At 39.3% G+C, this 18,848-nt stretch overlaps 2 protein-coding genes across 2 annotated transcripts; both read left to right on the top strand.

Moving 5' to 3' along the window:
• The first annotated feature begins 2,516 nt into the window (after positions 1–2,516).
• Positions 2,517–7,400, top strand: cunh20orf24 (chromosome unknown C20orf24 homolog). The gene is made up of 4 exons (XM_022741950.1): positions 2,517–2,808; positions 3,859–3,962; positions 4,052–4,181; positions 5,734–7,400. Exons 1-4 carry the CDS (start codon positions 2,701–2,703, stop codon positions 5,773–5,775), a joined length of 384 nt encoding a protein of 127 aa, XP_022597671.1. The 5' UTR covers positions 2,517–2,700; the 3' UTR covers positions 5,776–7,400.
• Positions 7,401–8,883: 1,483 nt separating this feature from the next.
• dhx35 (DEAH-box helicase 35) lies at positions 8,884–17,292 on the top strand. The gene is made up of 21 exons (XM_022741946.1): positions 8,884–8,935; positions 9,349–9,476; positions 9,611–9,703; positions 10,102–10,179; positions 10,299–10,403; positions 10,481–10,542; positions 10,777–10,846; positions 11,024–11,083; positions 11,501–11,613; positions 11,703–11,799; positions 11,988–12,146; positions 12,593–12,803; positions 13,001–13,125; positions 13,382–13,436; positions 13,594–13,784; positions 13,885–13,962; positions 14,104–14,233; positions 14,393–14,474; positions 14,597–14,668; positions 14,850–14,961; positions 15,529–17,292. The coding sequence occupies exons 1-21, from the start codon at positions 8,896–8,898 to the stop codon at positions 15,565–15,567; spliced, it is 2,100 nt and encodes a 699-aa protein (XP_022597667.1). The 5' UTR covers positions 8,884–8,895; the 3' UTR covers positions 15,568–17,292.
• Positions 17,293–18,848: the final 1,556 nt, after the last annotated feature.

Genomic DNA, 18,848 nt, shown 5'->3' with positions numbered 1-18,848 from the left:
CCTGACCATATCCATATCCAACACTTAGCTGCCCATTTATTAGTATAATACATTACAATTCAACAGCACCACACACTACAGCCTCCAAAATGTTCATGAAAACCCAGTCTCAAGAAAAAATGAACATTAGGATTTATTATTGCAAGGTAGTGTGCCTTACCTCACAAACTAGCACCTGAGTGAACAGTAAATGCAGGTCTCACATAAAAGTTGTTAATAACTGCAAATGTTACTGGAGTTTTGACTTCTTCAGACCACTTTCCTTCTCCGTGCACCTTGGAAAAAATCCAGACCCTGCTTCCTGTTAATATAAATCCACCCATGGCAGCTGTGAGAATGTACCATGGTGTCATTGTGGTTCTTGCATTTCTAAAAGAAGACTACAACATTTTACATTAATACTTAAATCAAAGTAACATTGTAGAAAAACCATGGTCCTCCTATAAAAAGGATATATACCTGGAAAAGCTTCTCAGTTGCAGCAGCAAGGACACATGGATACTTTGCACTGGAGTATTAATATCATTGGAGCAACAACTTTTCACATAATGCATCAGGGTAACTGTGACTGTAAACTGCAAACACATCATATAAGATTATTCTCAGACTTATTATTGATTTTCCATTATACTGTGATTATTTTGCATGCATGCAATCAGACTCAAATTATACACAATGACATCCCCCACATCTTCCTCCATGAGTCATGAGCTCAGTGGACTCAAAAGAGAAACTAAGATTGAACTATAGATGCACTTTATGTATCTTGTATTTAGGGTATTTGAGGAAAAGATATTTATTACTACACTGATTCCACAGTATATGAGACCACATATATCAAAATACACACACATACTAATGCCCCTGAGTTTGAAAATAAATTGAAATATAACTTATAGTCTTAAAATTAGTATTTTTAGATTTAGATTTTCCCAATGCAATCACATACATACTATCCTAGATTGATTTTAATTTCAGTTTCATTTTGTATGTCATCATATTTTGTATCCACTCTCAACTTAATTTTGTAAGTTTTAGCAATAAATTCATAGGCAGTCTTTTCTTTTATTGAATATATTTACTCAAAAGTAAAAAAAAAAAAACATTTATTTGTCCATTTGGTTTTAGGACTGGGACTATGTGAGAGTAATCAATTAGAATAATTAACCGAATCACTCCATTAACACTACTTAATTAAGTGATATATCAATTCAGTTAAAATCAAGCGTTTGTGGTTTTCAAGTGATCAAGAGAGGCTGGAGCTGGGTACGACTTTGAGTGCAGTGAAGCTCATCATCATAAATGAAGCCCTCTGCTGGACAGCTGAAAGAACGACACAAAGATCTTCTCAACTGCCAAAACACTCCAAGAGGATACATAATGAGAGGAAACATAATCTAAGTGAGCTTCAAAATATCTATTTGAAATTAACCACGCATTAAACAATTACCATTGTCATTGCATTAAGTCTGTAAACTAAGTAATGTACATGCATTTATTCCTCCTTATCCTTGTTTTCTTCTACCTTTTAAGTTCTTTAAAAATATACTGTCACCTGTAGTTGATTGTGTCAATATCCTTTGAATATTAACTAGTTGCTTTGTAGCCTTATGGACTTTAATACTGCTCACTTGTTACTTCTTGCCATCCATCTAATATTTGTAGTGGAGCTGCAACAATTAATTGATTAATTCATCAACAGAAATTAATTGGTAATAATTGGTAACAATGTGGAGTATGATCAAAATTGTTGGAATTATTCTAAGGAAAATGGCCAGATTCTCTGGTCTCACAAATGTAGCCTAAGTACTTTCTGGTTTTATTAGTCTTCTATAAATGCAAACTGAACATCTCTCAGTTTTGGACTGGTAGTGGGGGGAAAAAAAACCAAGACAGATTTGCTTCATATTAGTTGAGTCAGAATTTTCTGTTTCCAAGTAATTAACACACAGAAAACCTTGGGCAAGGTAGAATTAATCCATCATAGAAGTACTGTAAAGCTTCAACAATTAATTTCCTTATCAGACAATTATTTTCTTTAATAATCGATTGTTTAGTGTGTAAAATGTCAGAAAATATTGAATGAATATGAAAACAAATATACCATTATTATTCCCTTAAACCCAAATGAACATATCCAAATGTCTTTTTTCGTCAAACCAACAGCCAATTTTGAATGAAACCAGGAAATTCACATTTGAAAAGCTGATACCAGATGACTTTTAGCATCATACTCAGTTATGATTTTCTGTCAACTGACTAATCAATTAATCAGCTTAGTCATTTCAGCTGTAGAATACTGGTTGCTCAGGGAAATAATTAAACTGACATGTATTGTGTGAGTTAGTAGGTGGCTTTTTAGGAAGGTTAATCCAGTTAATCCTGGGTTAATCCCAGCTCTCCACCACTGGGGGTCGCTGTGGATTTTACAGTATCTGTCAATAGCGGCGCAGAAACGTCGCACTCTTTCATTGGCTGTTGGTGGCTGGGGTCAAACAATATTGCGCATGCGCAGTTGGCCTTACACGGTTAGCGACAGAAATCTGTCAGATCAGCGGAGCGTACATTCCTGTAATACCTGCAAATATTTCACTCTACTTTTTTCTCCTAGTCAGTGCCAGAGACTTAAATTCAACCTGAGGTGTCGTCAGTTTTGGATTCTAACTTTTCGACGTCTGTAGCCGAAGGAAACAGCAAAGAATGACGAGCAGTTCAAAGCGGAAAGAAGAAAGTCATCTGCTGAATGGGGGTGTAAAACAGTCCACATGGACCAAAGCCTTCAGCAGTAATGCTATTTGGGAAGAGAAGGTCAGTCACTTGCCCTTTTTTAGCCCAACCATTATATCGTTGCATTTGCTTTCAAGTGCCTCAAAGTTATCAACGTAGCTAATTTATTGTCAGGTGTTCATAAAGACGGCTATAAGGAGCTAGCTGCCATGCTAAGGATTAATGTGGTTTGGCTGGGTTACCTGTCAAATCGAAAGATATACCATTAATTATCTCTGCGGTTTGGTCTTTGTCCAAGACAGATCAAGGAAGTCGACGACTTTTAAATAGTTGTTGGTGCTCATGACTCCCTACTCATTGAATTCAAGGTATCATGTCTTTGAAAAGCTTTTTAAATGTTCCGTAATGTCTTCTCACACCAGAGTGCTTTGCTTTTAAGTAGTCTAGGCCTAGGCTGCAACTAACGATTAATTTAACGATCTATTACTCTGGTATTAAATTTATTATTAAGTGTTAACGCTGTAAAATGTCAAATGTAAAATTGCAAAATTGCCATCAGTTTCCCAGAGACCACGCTGACATTTACAATTACTTTTGTTGGTCAATCAATAGCCCAAAACTCAAAGATATTATATTTAAACTAATGTAAAACAGAGAAAAGCAGCGAGAAAGTTTGAACTAGAGAAAGTTTTTTACTCAATTTATGGAGTAAAAAACTCTTCACTTTAAGGTTAGCTGACAATTAATTTTTTTGTTGATTGGCTGAATCCAGTGACATGTCTCTCTTGCATGCTTTCTGATGTTGTGTTAAAGTCTATTTCTCTGTCAGTTTATGTTTCCCAAGCCTTAACCCAAATACTTAATTTAAGTTAACTTGAATTAAGCCCCAAACCAAACCACAGAGGTCATTGCTGCAGGAAACACTTTTGACACAAGACCAGTGACACATTCTCACTGTCTAGTCAAAACAGTAGATTATGCGTTCCTATGGTGAACAGTTTTTTCTGTTGAAGAAACAAGGGCTAGACCAGCCCTGAGTACCAGCATCAGGGCTCGATCTCACACACACACTCACGCACACACGACTAAGGTTGTTTTCTCTGAGTAAAGTTTCTGTGTTTCTTTTTACAGGACGAGTTTTTAGATGTGATTTACTGGCTCCGACAAATTATTGCAGTAATCCTTGGTGTGATATGGGGTGTTGCGCCGTTGAAAGGATTTCTGGGAATAGCCATGTAAGTATTCTATACCATCTGTCACTGAGCCTGTCCATATCTGAAGAAAACACAGAAAATCTAACGGCTTCATGTGTCTGTCCTGGCAGATTCTGCATCATCAACGCTGGCGTCCTTTATGTATACTTCAGCAGCTTTCAGCAGATCGATGAGGAAGAGTATGGTGGCACGTGGGAACTCACCAAAGAAGGCTTCATGACATCTTTTGCTCTGTTTCTGGTGGGCATGCTAATATTTATGGAAACACATAGACTTTTTGCTTTTTAGTATAGCCTACATTTCCTCTCACTTCTTTTTCTCCGCTGTTTATTGTATAGAGTATACTATATGATAACGGTTTTAAGTACCACTGTTGCAGTTGTACTTGATGATTCACATACTACAGTGATCTTATGTCGACCTAAATGCTAGCTTAAACAAGACCTAGTCAGTACATTTTTTTTGCTGAGCACGATTACAATGGTTTCAGTCTGATCTGTTGTGACAGATGTAACCGCCTGCTAAAAGCTTACACTTCACTAAAAGCTGACTCTTCACGTCTAATACGTTAACTTGTTGCACCTTAGTGTTGTATTTTTGAAACAAGGGACATTATCTTTAAAATAATTAATGATAATTGTTCTATACTGTGTAGACTTTGAATGTTATAGCAGAAAGGGCAGTGTACACCAATTTCAGATTGGTTCTTTTTTGAATTGTTAAGCTTTTCAATTTACCACTTTTCATGGTTTAAAAATAGCCCAAGATCCAAGTTGAAAGTTTTAATGAGTACAAGTACAATGATTCGTTTCAATTCACACCTTTAACCTGTAGCCTTTCAAGTCTGTCTTAAAACAAACATAAACAACAACAAAAATACAAAAAAGACTGTAACTTTGGAAGATACTTACTTCATTTGTCTAACTTAGACAGCTGAAGTATCAAAGAACAAAGACTATGGATTTTGTCACTTTCATTCGATTTGTATTAGGAAGGGATTTCTTCTTGGCCAGTATGGACAGGAGAAATGATCAAAGTGACCAGAAACTGGTTCAGAGTATGTGGAGGCATGCAAATATTGTTTTAAAATAGACTTGAAAAATTGTGAACCTTTCTATTAAGCCAGGCTCAGACTAGAGTTTAAGGCTGATTTAACCCAATTTCACCCCTTTCCAACAATTGGAGAAGAAATCTGGTCCTGGACTTGGTCGGTGCTGATGTTCAGCCCAGGTTATCTAGTAATGTGAGGGGTTCACAGATCAAAACTAAACTTTTGGGAGTTAAAATCAGGATGATTTTGATTATGTCAGTCTCGGAGCAGTTTACAGTGTTCCCAAACAGCAGTAAACATTTTCGCTCTTGAGGCTAACGTTAGCTAGTTCACTACTGTTGAACTGACAGTTAAAATCTCACCTCCAGTTAACACTGAAGAATAGACACACTGTGTTTACCACATCTCCCCACCCATCCATTTTCTCTACTCACTTTCTACTACTCAATTTTGGTTAGGTTAGGATTTCAAAACTCATGTAGTCTGAGGCTGGCTGTAGAGTATGAGAATATTTTAATTTCATTTAAGAATCAATTGTAGTGTATAATAATCAAGTCATAATGCTGGGGCTAATCAACAAATTTTATTTCACCATATAAGCCAGTGTTTAATACATTTATGATGCTTACTGCAAATTCATGAACCTTCCCCATCATGCCATAACATGATAGATTCAGCTCTTTGTGAAGTATGTGATTTGCTCATTAATCTCTGATGTGTCTTTGTTTTTGTCTTTACCAGGTGGTGTGGATAATCTTTTACACAGCTCTACATTTTGACTGAGAGGAACCCATAGGACACTAAATACAAATCTTTCTGTTGAAGTAAATTGTCAAGACACAGGAACTCCATGACTTGAGGAGTGTCAACACTCCTACATACAGTATGACTTCTCAGTGTGCAGTGCATCATGGGAATCCTAGTTTGAATAACAAGATACTGCAAGACCACCGTGATGAACATGTTCAAATACTTCTTCTTAATTTGAGAGTTCTTTTTAAAGTACTCTCCAGTACACTTCAATTTGTTATATTTCCTTCCCAATATCATCATCATCTCTGACAAAACAGTACAGATACAGAAAGCAGTTCGGCTCAGATTGGTGGCATTTCAATTTATGCTGGAACAGTACCTTGATATAACACAGGAGGATGCTTTCTCTTGGTTGGCTTACTACAGGGCCTTTCTTCTGCTTTAGAAGAGTGACATGAACACAGGTTTTTGACTGTAAAGACAACTCGTATGTGTATTCATCAAAGTTTTACTGCTCACTCAAATTACAGGAACTGGGCAATAAAAAAAGTCTTGTCATTTAGTCATTATGATTCAATCCGTCTATGAGTGTTAAGTGTTACCTTTTTAATTTAGGGGCAAAACGCACCATATCAGATGTGCTACACTAACAGTAAGGGATGAATTCTGTGGCTTCACAGCAAAATTTCACTCCAAAATTACATGCTTGCCTTTTTGAGAAATTAATCTGGGCCTGAGAATAATATAGAAAGTGGCATGACAGTAAAGCGCCTTATAGGTTACTGTTAAGGTTACCAGCTACAGTATGTGTTTGGCTTCAAGGGTGGAGTCGTCCTTTTTCATGAAATAATAATATAGGTGATTCAGAACTTCATGATTGTTTTTTTGTTTTTTTACTCACTAGATATAAACAAGACATTTTTGAATGAAATCTGTCAATTGTAATTTCTTCTAAAGGGTCTGGTGTCCAACTAAATGTGAAAAATCGCAGCTCACCACAGCTGAAATCTCACTTGAGCTCATTTTAACATCAAAACAAATGCTGGTTGTAAGATACGTATATCAGCTGATATCCAATCCCAATGCCAGTATCTGCTAGCAGTATCCATGCGCTGTAACTTCAGTCAGGAACTAATCGCCGTCTAAGTAATCTGTTCATCCAAATTAATTCCTGCAAATGCAAAGAGGGAGGAAACATGCATGTTGTGTTCAGAAGCAAATGTTCAAAGATTTAACCTGGCCTGTGCACTGCCATGATTTGCTGTTCGTATATCTAGATGTCATTTATTAATGGCATTAGTTAGGAGGGTAGAAATAATTTAAATTTATTGTTTTCTCACATGTAGCTTCCAGATCAAAGTCTTACCTGTTGTTTTGGAATTAATTTAACTTGTCTGTAAATTCTGTACAATGTCCCTTTTGTCAAATCCACATTGTATTACACAGATTTATTTGTACTTATGTTATATCTTGTTCGATGTAACATATTTCTCAGTATTTTATAGTGAAGAACTTTTAAAAACAGTTCTTTCAAAGTTATTGTACTGATACTGTTATATTAGATATGCAGCTGGTTTGAAAGGATTGTATTTTCTGATCAAATCTTTTGGGAATCATTAAACATGGGCTTTATTTGGCCTCCATTTTCAAAGAGATTGTATCTTGTTTATTGAAATGTAGAAGGAATTCAACCATGTCAGTTTTTGTCAGTTGATTCATTTGGGCGTTGCTAAAAGATTTGCATCCGCTTTCACACTGGACTAAGCTGGTGTTATGAAGAATAAATGCAGTTGTCACTTTAGTTACTCTTCCTATTGAAACACTGGCCAGTTGAGCTGTCTTTGTGACTGAAGCTCCAGCCATCTGTGCCCCAACAATGAACACTCTTAAAGACACTTAGATCTTTTCTTCTTGCAATCTTGATAAAAAATCAAGTGGGTTCAACATGTTTATACATGCCACAGAGCATGAATGGATGTTCATTGCTTAATTGCAGTGTTGGGGAAGCTACTTTGAAGGCATTGCTTTACAAGCTACCAATTACTTACTACACACTGAAATAAGTTGAACTAAAAGTAAAAGCAAAAGTACCCAATGGAGAAATCTAGGTTAAATAACTAAAGCCACTTAGAAAAACAGTAGCTCAAACTACTTTGTAAAAATTCTAATAAAATATAATACAAAATAGCCACTTCCAGCGAAAGATGCCAGTCAGTTGAGTTTATTGCAAAAAGTGCCTACTTTTTTACAGGTCATAGCATAACATAAACCAAACATAAAATACTCCACTATTCAGGCTGAGATTTGGAAGACTTACCCATGATGACTTTGTTGCTGTGTGAGCAATGAGCAACACCATCCTTGGCTTTTACTACACACAGTTCAAGTGTGTGGTGGTGACTGTTTATATATATGCATATATACATATGCATCATCTGGGCATGTCTTAACAGCGGTCGGGCTGGTCAAAGGGGTTCAATTACAGAAGAGAAGCAATGGTATAACAATGATAATAATTAACAATAAAAACATTCCTTTCCTTTCATTTTCCAAAACTAATTTGTAGTTTCAGTAGTTAAATACACAAAAATGACAAAAAAAGAAATTTCACTACTTGAATCACAATACATTTATGAATGTAGTTGAACTAGCAGCAAGCTACTACTAGTTAAATTACATGTAGTTCACTGGTCCCCAACATTGCTTAGCCTAATTGTACATCTTCATTTATTAAGTTTATTCAGGTTTTTCCCATAATTTGTCACTAGTTTGTAATTAAATTGTCATAATTACATCAACAAATCATAATGATTTCTCATTAACGTACATGTTCTCATCATGACATATCCATTTGTGTCTGAAAAGTAGTTAATGAAAGGGGTTCACCCAAAACTAATTGGTCATGATCCGGCTAATTGTCAGTGAGCCTGCACTTTTGCCGTTTTTGCTATAAGACTCGTTGCTATGACTACAGCTCACTTTTAACCATTTCAGATAAACCAAAAACTCCTAACTCGTGTCAAATTGTAGCTTGCAGCTGTTTTGAATCGCACTGACGTCACTCCTAAAATCTCTGGAAACCACAGATAGTGACGCAATCCGCAAAGAAAAAAAGAAAGAAAAAAAAAAACATGTGACGTAGAGGGCAAGATGGCGGCTCCCCTCGCCACGATGAAATTTTGGAAGCCGGGTAAGTACGAAAAAAATGAATAAATTAGGCATTTGATGCAACTTTTTCGGATTTCTGTTTTGTAATGTACAATTGCTAACGTGAATCGGGTAGTCTCGGTTTGACTGCTGCCTCCTTTACAGCAGCTACGTTATATCTGCAACCAGCTCAGTTCAGGCAACGTTAGCTCTGCAGAGTCAAAGTACAACCTGACAAAATTAAACGCAAAGACTATGAGGCAGAAACTACCACAACTACATGAATACATAGGATCAAAATGGCACCAGCGAAGGCGCTTTCATCGTTCATATGTAATTCCTTTCATGGCATGGGGGCATTGCACTAAACCCTGGCTGTCATCCTCATACATCCTAAGCCTGCTTACATTTGAATAAAACAACTTATCTTCACCTTCACCATCTGCTCTGCCTCAGGGTCTGAGGCACCGGGGATCTCAGAGGAGCGGGAGCTCAACACAGAGACCACCGGCTCCCCCATCATATTCAACCCGCACACCGCCCTCTCTATAGAGAAACAACGACAGAAACTCCCTGTTTTCAAGGTTTCTCACCGCCCTCTAAAACATGCCTGAATGTAACTATAATGTGACAGATGGACTGAGTGTGCTTGCGCCTCTGCGGGTGATTTTCAGTGACTTCTTTTAATGAGCTGTTTTGTGAATTGTTTCTTATCCAGCACAGAAACAACATCTTGTACTTGGTGGAGAGTTACCAGACGGTCATCATAGTTGGTGAGACGGGATGTGGGAAGACAACACAGATACCTCAGGTTATTATAATTAAACAACATTTTGGCACCATTAAATAAACAGCTTAAAATGAGTGAGAACTGGTGAACAGCAATTGTCATGTCTACTCTGAAAAGGGCGACATACCCTCACTTCAAAGTCACATATGCCTCAAATATAATACGCACAAGGCACAACATTACTGCAGTGGACTGATAACCTTCATGTGGCTGAACTCCCATAGTGTTTTTACATGCCCTTGTCTTGATGCTTAGTAGCCTCTTTTTTTTTTTTTTTTTTTAGCAGGGTTTGGAGCACATCAGCTTGAGCTTAATTTATGCAGAATGTGCTTTTCTGCAACATCGACATCTCCATCTCATGCTTTGTACTCCTCTTCTTTTTTTGGATCTACCTTCTCTTTTCATCTGACTCTTTTCAGTACCTGCTGGAGGCTGGCTGGGCAGCAGAGGGGAAGGTGATTGGAGTGACACAGCCTCGGCGTGTGGCTGCTATCTCTGTAAGAGCTCTGCTGATGTCCTGTCACTGCTCAGCTCCTTCGTTGTTTTAATGTGCTTTCACTGCAAGGACACATGCTTGCTTCAGATATTACATTTCTCCCCTCTTTCCTGCTGGTAGGTTGCAAACCGTGTTGCAGAGGAGCGGGGAGCCCTGCTGGGACATGAGGTGGGGTACACCATCCGATTCGATGACTGTTCTGATCCCCATGCCACAAGGATCAAGGTATTCCCCCGGCAAATGTGTGCGTTTTTTCCTTTGATTGGTTCCTTACAGTATTTGACTGTCCCTGTGTCCATCAGTTCCTTACAGATGGCATGCTGGTGCGGGAGATGATGGCTGATCCTCTTTTGAAAAAATACAGGTACATGATTGCAATTAAGCCATTACATAGGCAGATTACGCAGCAGATATTTTGACTTGTCATAGTGTGGCAGTGAGCCGGCGTGCACGATGCCACCACCATGAAAGTGAAGCAGCTAAGTGAAATTGTGCTTTTCCTCCTATGAAATGTCAAAATGTCTTGTTTTCGTTGTCAAGATTGGGTTGGAGCCACTCTTGGTGATGCTAATGTTCTTTGTTGTGCTGTTATCCCCAGTGTGTTAATGCTGGATGAAGCACATGAGAGAACCCTGTATACAGACATAGCCATTGGTCTACTTAAGAAGGTAATGTCAGCTGATGCTGTCAGCAGATTCAAACTGAACTGTACTGCATAACTTTCACCTAAACTTTAATTACTTTACCAGCCATGAAAATATTCTTACAAGTTTTTTTTTTTTTTTTCTTTATTTCTGACTCTCCATTCTGTTCGCGTCGTTACGTTTTCTGACTCTCTTCAATAGATTCAGAAGAAGCGGCGAGACCTGCGGCTGATTGTGGCCTCCGCCACTCTGGATGCCAAGGTGACTGCATCATTAAGATGAACAGATATGCTTGATTAGCGAGAAAAGAGAAACAAAGACAGACACGGGGAAAGTTGATGTCAGGTCGGATCACATTGTACTGACATCTGCGATACACTGATAAAAGGGAGACACAATCAGGCCACAACTGCACTCAGCATTAAACAAGTCAGCTGAAATGCCACATCAGACATCTACTGTACTGCCTGTTTTTTTTAAAAAAAAAAAGCTTTTACCTACACATGCAAATTATTTTGTTGTACCGCAGTACTAAGAACGTCCAATTGAGGGCAGCAAGAGTATGTCATTCCTTTGCTGCTGCAAAACATTTGGAAAATGCCATTTGATGAAAAAAGAAAAGAAGAAATCCCTCCTTAATGCTCTTTTTACCAACTGTAATATCCCTTTCATCTGAAGAAATTCCATGACTTCTTCAACCTGAATGAGACTGCGGATCCGAACAAGGACACATGTGGTATTCTGACAGTGGAAGGACGCACCTTTCCAGTGGACGTCTTCTACACTGTCAGGTACTCAACACACATACTCCAGTCTGAGGAAAAAATGTGTAATTTGTATACGTCTTTTCAATTTCGCACTGTCTTTTGTTCACTCTCAGTCCTGTCCCAGACTACGTGAAGGCCACAGTGGAGACAGTGATGAAGATCCATGAGACAGAAGATGATGGAGATGTCCTGGCTTTTCTAACTGGACAGGTTAGTGGCCATATCTTTAATACTACTCAACCTTTATTTAATAACTTCTTTTTGACAGGAGGTTGTGGATTGTACACCAGCATCCCATTTGTTATTTTATAACTATAATGTATTGTGGTCAATCTTTTTTTCCCCGTCTTTGTCTTAATTGTCTTCTCATCCTTTTTCCCTTGTATTTTTCCCTTTAGGAAGAGGTGGAGAAGGTGGTGTCGCTGCTGCAGGACCAAGCTAGGTCTCTGTCACGATATGGCATGAAAAAACACCTGAGAATTTTGCCCATGTACTCTGGTCTACCATATGCTGAGCAAATGAAGGTCTTTGAGAGGGCGCCTTCCTCTGTTCGCAAGGTGAATCCTGCCTGTTTTTGTGCATTTTGTGCATGTACAGAGAAGAGGCATTTGATGTAAAGTTTGCAGTTCTGTCATTTTGCATATGGCCCATAACTCTAAAAGATCAAAATATAAATACACCAGCATGTATTACCGCACTTAAATGGGAGTTTTTTGGCATGAGATGCTAATTAATAAGAACAATTGCATAAAATCATGAGTTACATATATGACCTCCATTGCAGGTAATTCAGCCATATTATGTTAGAATTGAGGAAATGAACACATGGTTCCTACAGCATAGTAAATTTAAAAAACACACTAATATGATATGATGTGATTTGAAAGGGCCTTCCTCCGGAGTATAAACACTGCAGACAGGTGTTGACACGGGAGGCAACGGTAGCCACTAAAACGTTAACATTTACAAAACATCGGACTTATTCCTGTGCTGTTTCCTCTAGGTCGTGGTGGCTACTAACATAGCTGAGACCTCCATCACTATAAATGGAATCGTATTCGTCATCGACTGTGCGTTCGTGAAGCTGCGAGCCTATAATCCCAGCACTGCCATTGAATCACTGGTGGTCACCCCCATCTCCAAAGCTTCAGCCAGTCAGAGGGCTGGGAGAGCCGGAAGAAACCGACCTGGAAAATGCTTTAGACTTTACACAGGTATGTGCGAGTTTGCAGGAAAAGAAGAAAGATGATAAGTATAGAATATCATCTGTTAGGGGAAATGTGCATTGTTAACATTTCTGGCAAATTGTCGTCGTCTTTTATCCTCCTCCCTCGACTGTCTCTGCTTGTTTTCTGTCGCTCTTTGTCTTTTCACTCCCCGTGTTTGTTATTGCCTCTGTTCCTTTCCTCAGAGGAGGACTTTGAGAAACTGCCTGCCTCTACTGTGCCAGAGATGCAGCGCACCAATTTGGCCCCTGTCATCCTGCAGCTCAAAGCATTAGGCATCGACAACGTGCTGCGGTTCAGCTTCCTTTCTGTGAGTAGCTCTCTTCGCATCCACAGGGTGGCTGTGTTGTGTTCATCCACTGTGAAAGGAATTGTACTTTACATTAGAATTAGCGAGAATGGCCCCTTGCCTCACGGAAGAAAGAAAATGCACACAAACCATAAAATGAATGCAGCCGTTGTCTGTTTGTGCTTTTAAAGAATCTCACTTCATTATGTAAATATATAATAAAAATATGTTAATTGTTGGACTTAACATGATTTTTTCATTTGTTATAATTTAACAGCCTCCTCCAGCTCAGACCATGGTCCAGGCTCTGGAACTGCTCTACGCTCTGGGAGGTAAGAAACACAGGGTCAGCGGGGATGTAAAGTAAAAAGGCATTTTATCCTTCAAAGGCAAGACTAATGTTCAAAAATATGTGTTGTCAAGCATCTACAAGCTAAAGCGTCCTTGCACAAGATGCAGAATCTCAACCATTTGCATGTCTGTTGGCAGGTTTGGACCATTACGGCCGTTTGACTGATCCCACGGGTGTGCGGATGGCAGAGTTTCCTCTCAGCCCCATGTTTGCCAAGATGCTCCTAGAGTCAGGGAACTTTGGCTGCTCCAAAGAGATTGTTACTATAGCAGCGATGATGCAGATTCAGAATATATTTGTTGTGCCACCCAATCAGAAGAAAGCTGCCGTAAGTGAAGAACAGGCTTTCAAAAGGAGCATGTTGTATATTTGGCAGGAATGCTTTGTCAGCATAACAATTATCCCACTTTTGCTATCACACCCTGCAGGCCCGAGAGCACAGGAAATTCGCAGTCGCTGAAGGAGACCACCTCACCATGCTGAATGTGTATGAAGCGTTCATTAAGGTATAGTGTGTTGTGTGCATATACATATAGCTCAGTGAGAGGCAGAGAAACACTTTGAAACGCTGTTGTGAGCCGAGCAAAAGTCTGGGATAAAGTCGACTCAAATCAAGACTGTGCGACTTTGTCCTTTCTTTCCTGCAGCACCAGAAGAGCTCCCAGTGGTGTCAGGAACATTTTCTCAACTACAAGGGTCTGCTGCGGGCCGTGACTGTACGAGAGCAGCTGCGGCGTCTCATGAACAAGTTTAAGGTGCCACGGACTTCCAGTGAAGGTATGCGTGCGTCATGTTTATCTTATGTAGCATGTGAGGTTTCATATCAACTGAATAGACTGAATGACATGTTCTGACAAAGTAATGACAGAAGCTGGTGAAATTTTTTTTTGTTTTCAGCTGTTTGTTTTTAGTCTTATAAAAGTATGTTTCGCGCAGGTGATCCTGATGTGATCCTGAAGTGCATTGTATCTGGGTTTTTCGCTAATGCAGCCCGCATCCACCATTCTGGTTCCTACAGGTGAGAGAGCCAGTTGGTCAGTTATCTCTCCTCAACTGGATGTTTAACTTTTCCTTTGTATTATTGTTTCTCTGTTTGCACTTGTTCAAATCGCATAACACTCTCTGTTTTTGCTTTACTAGGACTTTACGAGATGACCGTGAGCTTCACATCCACCCCAACTCTGTGCTTTTCGGAGAAAAACCTCCAAAATGGTCAGAACACATTCCTCGCGCATTGTGCTACTGCTGTGTCACAAATATGGTGTTTTGCACAATGATTTTCATTAGTTCCGTCATTCTCGTACATTTATGGGATGCAGATATTTAAGTACTTCAATTTCAAAATGTTTCCAAGAGTGACACTTAAAAGTATTCCACATTGTCACCTCTCCAGGGTTGTCTTCAATGAAGTGGTGCAGACATCAAAATACTACATGCGTGATGTGACTGCTGCTGAGTCGTCCTGGTTGGTTGAGTTGGCCCCTCACTTTTACAAGCAGGCCAAGGTAGGCCAAAGAAAGGAACACACACACACACACATGCGTACATGGCTGCGACTGTTGTGTATGATCCTAAAGGTCCCATATTGTATATTGTGAGATTTCCTTGTTCCTTATATTAATACTGTGAAAGTATCAAAGCGCTCAGTCCATAGAAAAATGCACACAGCCTGTATTCAGAAACTGTGACTTAAAACGAGCTGTCAGGACAGAAGAGAGGCTCACAGCCTCTCCTCTGACTGGCTCATCGACCTTTTGTTCTTAGAGCTCCAGAGAGAAGCTTGAGACAGGAGATGTAAAACTACATTGAGATGGTTTTTGGTTCTTAAAACCACAAATGTATCTTCTTATTGATATCAGAACTTAAAATAAAACAACAGAAAAGTGTAATAAAAAAAAAAAAAAAACTTTTAAAGGTCAATTCACAATAGTTATAGTGCTATGTTAAATAATGTCTGTTTGTTTTTTCATGATATTCTCTGAGGTTCTGACGCCACCATTTGGATGCTTTAATAGTCTGCTAACTTTGCTGCTACTTTGATTTAACTCTTTCCTGCTGCTTTTCTCTTTCAGCATGGTTCACTGGCCAGCAAGAGATCCCGGGTCCTCTAAGTCTTGCCATCATTTCACCACAATAAGACAGGAAGACTCATTGAACTAAATGGAGAAAAGCCCTCTCAAGTTGCCACTGTGCCCCTCTCCATTTCATTGTATATAAAGATGTAATATATATTTATTGTCCATGTCCACCTGCACAGCCCTTCCACCCTATGTGGCCATGCTCGAATGGGATTAAGTGGATATATTTTTAGTGCTGATGTTAACACATGTGACTTGCTTCGTTTGAATGTGTCTGTCTTCCTTTTTGGCAGCGATGTAGTTTATATTTGATCCGTGAGAGTAAATGATGATGAATGTGAGATGAGTCCAGGCTGTGCCTGATGTGTTCATTCACGCATGGTCATATAGTTCATTCATACTTGTACATAGTCAGAGCATCCTGAGGTCCAGGGAACAACTCCTGTGCCAGAGGCCTGTCCATACCTGGTTCTACCTGGCTTCATTATTTTTTTAATTGCTGTATTTTTTCCAGTTGCATGATAAATAATGGAAGATGATGGAATGTGAGGATGTTTCCCTTTGAGAGACTTATTGTTTAGTGTTTTTGGTTAATTTGCTCACCCCATACCCTGGGTGCCTTTATGTTTTTAATTGGTTCACTTTAACTTTAGTTTTGATCTCTTAAACTTTCTGTTTGTAGTGGTATATATTTTCAGACATGGAGAGGGAAATGCATTTCTTTATATATTTTTTTTTCAGTCAACTTTCAGTTTTTACATCTAACAATGATACTGTGAAAAGAGTGCTTTACTTTTGGATCCTCGTTTTCCATTCTGGATTGCCACTTAACTACAGTGTAGCTCAGACATAGTGGCCTTGTCACCACTCTGTGCCAGTTTTCTTTATCAGCCTATTTCACATTTCATTTTCAGATGGAATGTGCAAATACACCCAAGCATTGTAAACGAAAAGCTGTGAAATCAAAACTACAAATGAAGTGCCATTTCTTGCTGTGATGACATAAAGTGCATTCAGACATGCATCCAAAGCCTCAAAGAAACAGTAGCATTTATCAGATTCCAGCCATCTCTTTGGCATCACAATTGCCTTTCCTCTTATGGTTTGTCTCACTTTTCATCAAGGCAGTATTGTACTTTTCTTTCCATGTTACCATCCACGTCTAGCTGGTGTTCAGTAAAATGGCCGGTTACAGTATTTGTGATTTCCATTCCATATAGACTGCATGTGTCCTAACGCTCTGCTTTTGTCTTAATTTGAACTTTATGGTTCTGTTTGTCTTCAGAGGTACTTGGCCCTGAAAGTGTCAGTGAGCAGTATATTAAAAGGTTTGTCATTTTACTCTGCTGGGATGTACTTTCAAACCAGTAAGGTCACTGTCACCCCATTTTACTTCTGCCTGCATGGTCTTTCGTAGAACTTGTTCTTGAGGTTACGACTAGATTCAGTGAACCTGTAATCAAACTACAGAACAACACACCATACAGTAGATAGGTAAACCAACTCAAATTAGATGGATATACAAAAGTACCTTTGCATGTTAAATGGTACTCTGATGTAGATCTATACACTTAAGAACACCTCGTAGACTTGTTGCAAATGAAAACATTTGCGAGATGACTTGTTTATTCTCATTTGTGCTGATACTTCTGCGTATGTATGCAGCCAAAGCACTAATCCGTAGACCTGTGTAAATGCTCACCTCTGAGATAAAAACTCACCTGCCATTTCTTCCTCACATCCTCAAATAAAGCCTTATTGTCATGCAGCGTGTCGGCTTTTGATTTCTTTTTTCACTGAACTGCTGTACTTTTTATGCAGTGTATGCTTTTGCCAGGCGGTGTCACTGTTGTACCATAAACAGGGCCTAAGCAGAATGATTAAGAAAATCATCAGTAAATGTGTCTGTATGTATTTGTTCCCCATTGCGGTTAAGTGTGTAACTTTAAAATGGCTGTTCTTGCTGAAGAAAGGCCTTTGTTTTGTGAGCCATTTACCCATTTGGAGATACAGTATGATGAACAGATGAGTCTAACTGCAGTGATCTGTTAATATGCAGGAAGTAAAGTAAACACATCATGAATAGCATACTGGTCATTTAAGAATACTGACCACACTGAAAATCCACATTTGTCAGTATTTATGAATAATTATTTTATAAGAAATTATGAACTCCGGTCAAGTGCAAGGCCAATGTCATTTAAAAAATTTTTCAAGGCACATTTACCAGTTGAACCCGTGCCGTGATGAAAGACCATCAAAACTACGTATATCCATGTGTCATGGTCATAGTCCAGGAGAGACATGGGCGTGAAGCAGCTCATTACAGGCATTTATTCGATGCTAACAAAATAGAACAACTAAACCCAAACAAACAAACAAACAAACAAACAGAAACAGCAGAACAAAAACAAACAAACCAAAAAGTGAACCAATCAGTGAGGAAACTCCAGGTTTTCCATGTAACACTAAAATATAACAATAACAGACAAGATAGAGTGGGTCCTGCTTTGTTGCCTAATCTGAATGCCCTGTCTTTGAAAGGGTCACTGCTGGCCATGCTGGGAACAGAAGGACAGGCAGAGGGGGTGAGACCAGAAAGGCACTCTTTACTTTCTTAAACAATAGGTTGGTGGGTAGAATTTAAGAGCTGGAGTAAAATAATATGATAATGCACTCTCTTGTACAGTAGGTGGCGGTATGCACCTTCAAGTTGCTTGCAGTCCGCCAGTAAACTCAGAGACGAAGAAATGTTGTAAAGGTGTGTCTGCGGAGGTAACGCCCGACCTCGAGCCTTCCGGTGCAACGCTGGTAGGTAAGGTTTGTCCAAACCGCCGCTAGATTTGAGGCTAGGTGCTTTACTTGAAGATACAGGCCTGAGAACCCTGAAACATCTGCCACTCCCCTTACTACTTCAGCTACTTCAGTCTATGCTTTAAACTGGCAACACCTGTAGCCGATGTCAACGCCCAATCAGTTTGAAAGAGCAGCAACCAAGGTGGAATCTCCCAACACTGGCAGGCCGACCGAGGGTGAAACCTGATCACTCAGTCAGCGGCACACACGTTTTTTCAGGGCTGACCCTGCTGCTTACGTCTAGCCAAAAATGCGCCAACTTAACCTGTACTAGAACTTGCAGGTAAAGTCTCCCCAGCCGTTGAGAAGTTCACCTGTTGATGGGATGTACGTCAGAAGCTACTGAAGCCCCAACTCACGTGGGTCTGCTGTATGTTTCCTGAAGTGGTCAAAGATACCTTCAGAACAACAGTGAGTGTTTTTGAACAACCCTCTGGGTTTTTCAAACATAGCTGGTT

This window comes from Seriola dumerili, unplaced genomic scaffold, assembly GCF_002260705.1.
Source record: "Seriola dumerili isolate Sdu_G_001 unplaced genomic scaffold, Sdu_1.0 BDQW01000057.1, whole genome shotgun sequence".
Classification (NCBI taxonomy): domain Eukaryota; kingdom Metazoa; phylum Chordata; class Actinopteri; order Carangiformes; family Carangidae; genus Seriola; species Seriola dumerili.
The sequence above is the reverse complement of the archived record's forward strand: the minus strand, read 5'-3'. Positions and strand labels throughout refer to the sequence as shown.

What these genes read in the sequence shown, in the direction of transcription:
- cunh20orf24 (XM_022741950.1), top strand. Translation starts at nt 2,701, where the DNA reads ATGACGAGCAGTTCAAAGCGGAAAGAAGAAAGTCATCTGCTGAATGGG. An exon ending in ATGCTATTTGGGAAGAGAAG is followed by an intron (nt 2,809 to 3,858) that starts GTCAGTCACTTG and finishes TTCTTTTTACAG; the next exon opens with GACGAGTTTTTAGATGTGAT. An exon ending in CATCTTTTGCTCTGTTTCTG is followed by an intron (nt 4,182 to 5,733) that starts GTGGGCATGCTA and finishes TGTCTTTACCAG; the next exon opens with GTGGTGTGGATAATCTTTTA.
- dhx35 (XM_022741946.1), top strand. Translation starts at nt 8,896, where the DNA reads ATGGCGGCTCCCCTCGCCACGATGAAATTTTGGAAGCCGG. An exon ending in CCATTGGTCTACTTAAGAAG is followed by an intron (nt 10,847 to 11,023) that starts GTAATGTCAGCT and finishes TCTCTTCAATAG; the next exon opens with ATTCAGAAGAAGCGGCGAGA. An exon ending in GCCACGGACTTCCAGTGAAG is followed by an intron (nt 14,234 to 14,392) that starts GTATGCGTGCGT and finishes TGTTTCGCGCAG; the next exon opens with GTGATCCTGATGTGATCCTG.